The 7,313-nt window shown below is 39.7% G+C and overlaps 1 protein-coding gene across 1 annotated transcript in view; it reads right to left on the bottom strand.

Moving 5' to 3' along the window:
* LOC143028105 (uncharacterized) overlaps positions 1-791 on the bottom strand; it is a 14,823-nt gene extending 14,032 nt beyond the window's left edge. Inside the window, exon 1 of the mRNA XM_076189742.1 lies at positions 775-791. Coding sequence (XP_076045857.1) covers positions 775-791 — 17 coding nt within the window. The remainder of the gene's footprint in view (positions 1-774) is intronic.
* Between the last annotated feature and the right edge of the window lie 6,522 nt (positions 792-7,313).

Genomic DNA, 7,313 nt, shown 5'->3' with positions numbered 1-7,313 from the left:
TGAAAACAAATTCAATAGTGATAAAAATATAACAAAATAAAGTTATATCAAACAGAATAGATAACACAAAATAATACTACAGTAAAAATAAAATAGATTAAAAGAAAAAAAAAAGAAAAAATAAGATAAACAATAGGAACACTGTAGAAGGTCATAACAATCAGAGGAGACTCTGAGGTTATTTTCCTCATCTATCATTCCTCGCTGCTTAATAATGACCTATCCATTGTTCGCTCTACATGGGTTGAAATGTTATGTAAACAAAGAGCCACAGAGCTGTAGATTCCTTGATAAAAATAATATACTTTGTTGTTACAAAATACTCCAGTTTGGGGTTTTCTCTGCACTCGAATCAAGATGAGTCTAGTGTGGGACGAATGAAAGAACAGTGGAACATGAAATATAACATCTATTTCCGCTATTTGCACTGAACTAAACTCAAAGAACAATAATGAAACTACAAAAACAGAAATAACTAAAATAACAAAGGTCTGAATGGGTGGGTTGTCACGTGGTCAAGTTAACTGGCTCCCTGGGAATGGAGAGACGAGGCGACGAAGATCTCTCAGAGGAGAGTCTCTGAGAAGATTAGGTATCTATACATTCCGGTGCTCCTTGTAAACAACGGCCACTGACCCCTTTTGACCATCTCCACCACCAAAGTCAGGTCCAGTACCCTCTCACTCCAAATGCATTATTTTTGTACTTAAAATAGCATGCATGACACTTATGAGGAGCCACATAGGTATAGACTCCTCGATAAGAGTAACATACCTTATGAAGAGCAACATTGCAGTAGACCCGACGATTTCATTCAACTAAATGTAGGCAACGGGTTTCTTTCAGCGTGTGGCTGTTGACATGGTACTGTTTTGACACAACCAAACATTAACTCTGACCTTTTAGGCACAGAGTAGGAATCAAACACAAAAGATTTCACGAGAGCAAAAACATTTTCCCACCAGAATATGAAGAGGAGAATAGACCCACAAGGCATCTTGAAAATTGGCTCATCTATTATTCCATGAAAAATGAACGAGACGAGAGATACGGGGTTGAAGAAAGTCTGTGTGCGGTGGGATTATGAAAATGAGCTCAAGCTAGAATGATTCTAGGTTCTAGTGTATGCCTCTAGATATAGTCATTCTTAATAGGAAACTGACGACCTCCCTAGTGTTTCGCTTTCTAGCATGTAAAAGATGTATTCAGAAATATGACGAAGGGAGTTTCAGGATACAGAAATAGAAACTGAAGTGTCTGAGGTTCTGAAAGGAAAGGGTCGGGGGGGAGGGGGGCACAGGTTTCAAAGAACCTGAGAGTGCTTTCAATCTCTGACTCCCCTTCCCCCCTCTCCCTCCCCCGACCCCCTCTCCCCTACTCGAAATGATTGGGAGCTTGTGTGGACGCTGGCCAAATCAAACAGCGAGTGCCTGGACACGTTTGATGCATTCCCAATGCAATATATCGCCGCGCCAAAACAAAATAAGCTCACAAAGTAAATAGAAGCTCTTCACCCAGGAAATATCACCGGCGGGGGCGCACCCCTACCCCCACCTGTGCTGCCATTCGACCCTTCTCGATCATACTGACCAACCGATCTCAACTTTTTACACAAAACAAGCTGAAGTTGGATAATAGGGAACGGTAAAACTTTCCCTTTGTTTCCCTCTCTCTCTCTACCTCTCTCACTCGCACACCATATATGAATTCTGAGCTCTCATCCGGGAGGGCGATAGATCACGCGTCCGACACGTGACCCAAGTCCATGGGGATTCACACACACACACACACACACACACACACACACACACACACACACACACACAAAGCACTAATGTTCAATAGCATTATACGTCACTTCCATTCCACTTTTATTGTATATAAATTATTATGATTTTTCCTTCCGTGTTTATTTATCTTTTACATATTTCATGTTTTATTACTTACATACATACACATACCTCTTTGTAAGGGGAAAAAGCCGTTGGTATATGTTTATCGTCTATCTTATATAATTCATTTATCACCCCCTGAAAGCGAAAGTAACATCTGCGAAATACATAAGTTTCCTTACAGACCAATGGTCGCCAAGCCATTTGAACGGGACACCACAGATTTGCGGAAATTATTATTTTCCCGAATATTCCTATTCAAAATATTACCAAAGTATTAATCCTGATTGTAGAATTCCTAAGTCATTAATAAAAGTCTCTTCATATGATTTTTGTTTCTGTCACGCGTTTTTACAAGCGTAAGTATTTTATCATTTAAATAGAAGTGTTTATGAAGGTAAGGGTATCCATGGTCGATCTGAACAGGATTTTGGGTCGCGGACAAAAAATGGTTAACGGTAGTATTCTTAAAAAAATTATTCTTTCCTTATATAAATCTTTGGAAGGGAAAGATTTATACAAGGGAAAAAATTAAGAATACCACCGTAAGAATCTTACGATGTTATTCTTAAAAATAATCCTTACATGAATCTTTCCCTTCCAAGGATTTATATAAGATTTATGTAAGATTATTATTATTATTATTATTATTATTATTATTATTATTATTTTTTTTTTTATTTTTTTTTTTTTTTTTTTTTTTTTTTTTTTTTAAGAACAACTGCTACAGACGTTACTTCTTTCCCCCATCGACTTAACACAAGTTCCTGGAAGGATTACAGCACTGTCGAGAAATATGAGGTCAACAAGTCAATTCTGGTAAGGTCAAAGTAAGTCATATTTTACATCACAGATTTTCTGGTAACCAATATCACGTCTGTTTGTTTTTTAATTGGTAGTTTATCTTTATTAGACTCCCACGCCACAGAAAAATGTCACCTCTTTGAATGTCCTGGTATCATTAGCGAATGAAATTAGATCTACTACGTTTTTCAATTGATATTTTCCTTTGAATACACATTCTCCCGCCACAGAAAAATGGCACATCTTTGAATGTCCTGCTGCCATCAGCCAACGAAATTTGATCTGCTTTTGAGTCAATATTCGCGTGTTACCGGTTTTCTAAGCTGTTGTGCTATAAAGATTCTAGACACACACAAAGAGAGAGAGAGAGAGAGAGAGAGAGAGAGAGAGAGAGAGAGAGAGAGAGAGAGAGAGAGAGAGAGAGAGAGGGGGGGAGAGGAGAGAACCTGGTTAAGATATTTTACTTGGAACTAAAGACAAACAAGATGCGTACAAGCTCAAAGGGTATGGAAACAAGCAGACGCAATACAGAAATGAATAACAGATAAACAAACAAAAAAATAGAAAATAAATATCTATATAATAAATAGATAATAAACAAATAAATGAATCAAATAGGTAAATAATACAAAATTGAACACAGACAATCAAATAGATAAATACATAAACAAATTAAATAAATCAGTAAATAAAGCTAAAGACTAGGAAACCATAGAGTATGCCTCACGACTCTATCTAGAAAGACTTGTATAAAATATATATATATATATATATATATATATATATATATATATATATATATAAACAACTGATTCTAGAATGCATCTAGTCAAACACAAATAAATACAAAAATAACAAAGAGCCCCAGGGAGAGTTTCTGGAAATCTTTTATCATTTAACTTTACTTGTTTATCTATCTATTTTATTTCTTATCATTTATATTACTATTTATCTATCATTATTATAAATTTTTCGCATCCGGCCTAATTGTGGACCAAAAGGTCTCCTGTCGGCATGCTCCTCTTTTGTAATTCTTTGTAAAGAACTCAAAGACAATAAATAAACATATAATAACCAAATCAATAAGAAATAAACAATGAATAAAAATAACAAATACATAACACCAAAGTACATAAACTGATAACAGATAAGAAAATAAACGAACAAGTAAAAAATAAAACACAGATATATATATATATATATATATATATATATATATATATATATATATGTAAATAATGCTAAACAAGAGAGCACGTGGGTGGGATGTCGAAGACTGGAGGAAGCGTGGCTGTGCTGGCGCGCCTGCCTGCCTGCCTGCCTGCCTGCCTTCTTTTGCATGTCAAAACAGACACACAAGCCTTCCCCCCCCCCCGCACGAACAGGGTGAGGAGGAGGAAGAGGAAGAGGAGATGAAAGAGGATGGAGGAGGAGGAGGAAGAGGACGAGAGAGAAGAGGAGATGAAAGAGGATTGGGGTGAGGATGAGGATGAGGAAGAAGAGATGGCAGAGGATGGGGGTTAGGATGAGGAAGATGAGATGGAGGAGGAGGAGGAAGAGGAGGAGGAAGAGGACGAGGAAAAAGAGGAGATAAAAGAGGATTGGGGTGAGGATGAGGATGAGGACGAGGAAGAAGAGATGGAGGGGGAGGAGGAGGAAGAGGAGATGGAAGAGGATGGGGGTGAGGAGGAAGATGAGATGGAGGGGGAAGAGGGAGAGGAGATGGAAGAGGATGGGGGTGAGGATGAGGAAGAGGACGAGGAAGAAGAGATGGAGGAGGAGGAAGAGGATATGGAAGAGGATGAGAATGATGAAGAAGAAATGGAAGAGGATGAATCTGAGGGAGAGGAAGAAGAGATGGAAAAGGATGAGAATAAGAATGAGGATAAGGAGGATAAAGATAAAGAGCAAGAGGAAGGTGAAGGAGGAGGAGGAAGAGAAGGCAAAAAGGGACGAGGAGGTGGAGGAGAAAGAGAAAGAGGACAAGAGTACGAAATGGAAGAGGAGGTGGAAGAGGAAGAGAAGGAGAAGGAAGATAAGACCGAAAAAGAAGGAAAATAAGACGAAATAGAATGAGAAGGAAGAGAAGAAGGAAGAGGAGCTGTAGGAGGAAGAGGAGGAAGAGGAGTTGGAAAAGAAGAAGAAAGAGGAGGTCGCAAATGAAGTGAAGGAAGAGGTGGAAGAGAAAGAAGACGAGAAGGAAGAGGAGGGAGAGGAGGTGGAAGAGAAAGAGAAAGACGACGAGAAAGAAGAGGAGGAAGAGGAGGTGGAAGAGAAAGAAGACGAGAAGGAAGAGGAGGGAGAGGAGGTGGAAGAGAAAGAGAAAGACGACGAGAAAGAAGAGGAGGAAGAGGAGGTGGAAGAGAAGGAGAAAGACGAGAGAAGGAAGAGGAGGGAGAGGAGGAAGAGGAGGTGGAAGAGAAGGAGAAATAGGAGGACGAGAAAGAGGAAGAGAAGGAAGAGGTAGACACTGTGTAGAAATAAGAACAGAAATACTTGCATCAGCATGGATAAATGGGTTTCAGGCCAAGAAGGTTACATAAAAATAATATATATATTTTTAGCATGGAGGCGAGGGGAGTCTATCAAAACCGAGTTCCCCTTAATGATTCATGAAAAATTCTGAAAAAGGACGAAAAACAAAAAAAACAACTGAACGTAGTAAAATGATTCAATAACCTCCCCTTTTTCGGAATAGACTGAAGACGGTATGAATTTTGCAACGTGAAATGAAAAGAGAGGAAACAAGAGAATTTATGGGATGGTGATGCTGTACTGTCTTCTAAGGATGATGCAAAAAAAAAAAAAAAAAAAAAAAAAAAAAAAAAAAAAAAAAAAAACGTTTAGGGTCACGGGTTGAAGTTTCTAATTGAGAAAATGAAGACAAACGAGATTACTTAGAATTCTTAACGCTTTCAAGAAAAGAAGAAAAAGGATGAGGCAATTAGGCCCATCTTCACTTCAAACAATGAGATTAAAAAAAAAAAAAAAAAAAAAAAAAAAAAAAAAAAAATGACGCGGTTGCCACGTTTTGGATCCGAAACAAAAGAAGGACGCTGTGAGGGTGGACCTGATCCCATTCGCTGTCCCGCTCAACTTTTAATTTTACTACTGGCTAAAGGAGGGGGGGGTTCTTCCACCTGAAGAAAACCTCCTTGAGAGACAAAAGATTAAAGACAATTTCCTTAAATCCCCTTTAATCCCTCCCTTTAACAACCTCGCCTGGACAAAGTCTTCTTTAGACACATTAAATCGCCTTAAAAAAAAAAAAAAAAAAAAAAAAAAAAAAAGTGATCAATGGAGTAAAACCTCATTTTCAATCATCTCTCCGAATCCCTTCGGGATTATAAGGAATCAAATCCCATTTGGAAGAGAATCCCACTTGTGGGTGCATCCCAATCCCCTATGTAACAACGATGCTCCCTCAACGTATAGCCGACGTCTAGGCGGTTCGAATCCTGAAGACTTTTCCAGTCGAGGCCACTGCGAGAGACTTTGGGGGGGGGGGAGGGAAACGTCGCTCATAATTTATGATGCAAAAGGATATTTGAGGAGGCGACGGGGTAAGTGTAAATTTTGGGAAAAGGATTGGGGAAGTAGGAGAAGGAGGTGGGGGAGGGAGAGAGGTGGCAAAATGAGAAGAATGAGCTGGAAGCAGAAGAGGAGGAGGAGAATGAGGAGGAGAAGAGGGGGAGAAGAGGAGGAGGAGAAGGAGGAGGAAGAGGAGGATGGTGAGAAAGCGTGGAGGAAGGAAGAGAAAGAGAGGTAGAATACAAGGAAAAGGAAGCGAAGGAGGAGGAGGAAGAGGAGGAGGAGGAGGAGGAGGAGGAGGAGAACGAGGAGGGAGAGGAGAAGGAGAAGGAAGAGAGGAAGGAGGAGGAAGAGGAGGAGGACGCAGAGGAGGGAAAGAAAGAAGAGACAGAAAGTAAAATTAGGAGAATAAGGGGAAGGAAGAGGAGGAGGAGAATCAAGAAGAGGAGAAGGAGAGGGTAGGTTGAAGAGGAAGAGGATAAGGAGGAGTAGAGATACTACGTGGAAGAGAGGAAGAGGAGGAGGAGGAATAGCAGAAAGAGGAGGGGAGTAGGAGGAGGAAGAGGAAGAGGGAGAGGAAGACGAGAATGATAAAATGGAATATTATGCGAAGGAGGAGGAGGAGGAAGAGGAGGAGGAGGAGGAGGAGGAGAGTATGCGGAGAACGAGGAAGAAGAAGAAGAGGATAAGAATGATAAAATGGAATATTATGCGGAGGAGTAGGAGGAGGAAGAGGAAGAAGAGGAGGAAGAGGAGTGAGTAAAAATGCTATCGCAGTTTATGCTGGTAATAGCGAACAATGCTTGTTTATGAAACATAAAAAGTGGGATTGTAAATTGTACAAATTAACAAGCGAGGGTAGGATAGTATATCATCGAGATAACACAAACATCAGAGATAGAATTCAGAGATAAGAGAGATAAAGGTGTGAGAAATGAAGTAACAAAAGACGAATTAGAAAATAGAAATTGAGAAAAGGAGAGAGAGAGAGAGAGAGAGAGAGAGAGAGAGAGAGAGAGAGAGAGAGAGAGAGAGAGAGAGAGAGAGAGAGAGAGAGAGAGAGAGGAAGAAAAAATGAAAGACAAA

The sequence above is a fragment of the Oratosquilla oratoria genome, chromosome 9, assembly GCF_046742065.1.
Source record: "Oratosquilla oratoria isolate Oo_2021 chromosome 9, ASM4674206v1, whole genome shotgun sequence".
Classification (NCBI taxonomy): Eukaryota; Metazoa; Arthropoda; class Malacostraca; order Stomatopoda; family Squillidae; genus Oratosquilla; species Oratosquilla oratoria.
Note: the sequence above shows the minus strand (reverse complement) of the source record. Positions and strands in the feature narration are given on the sequence as shown.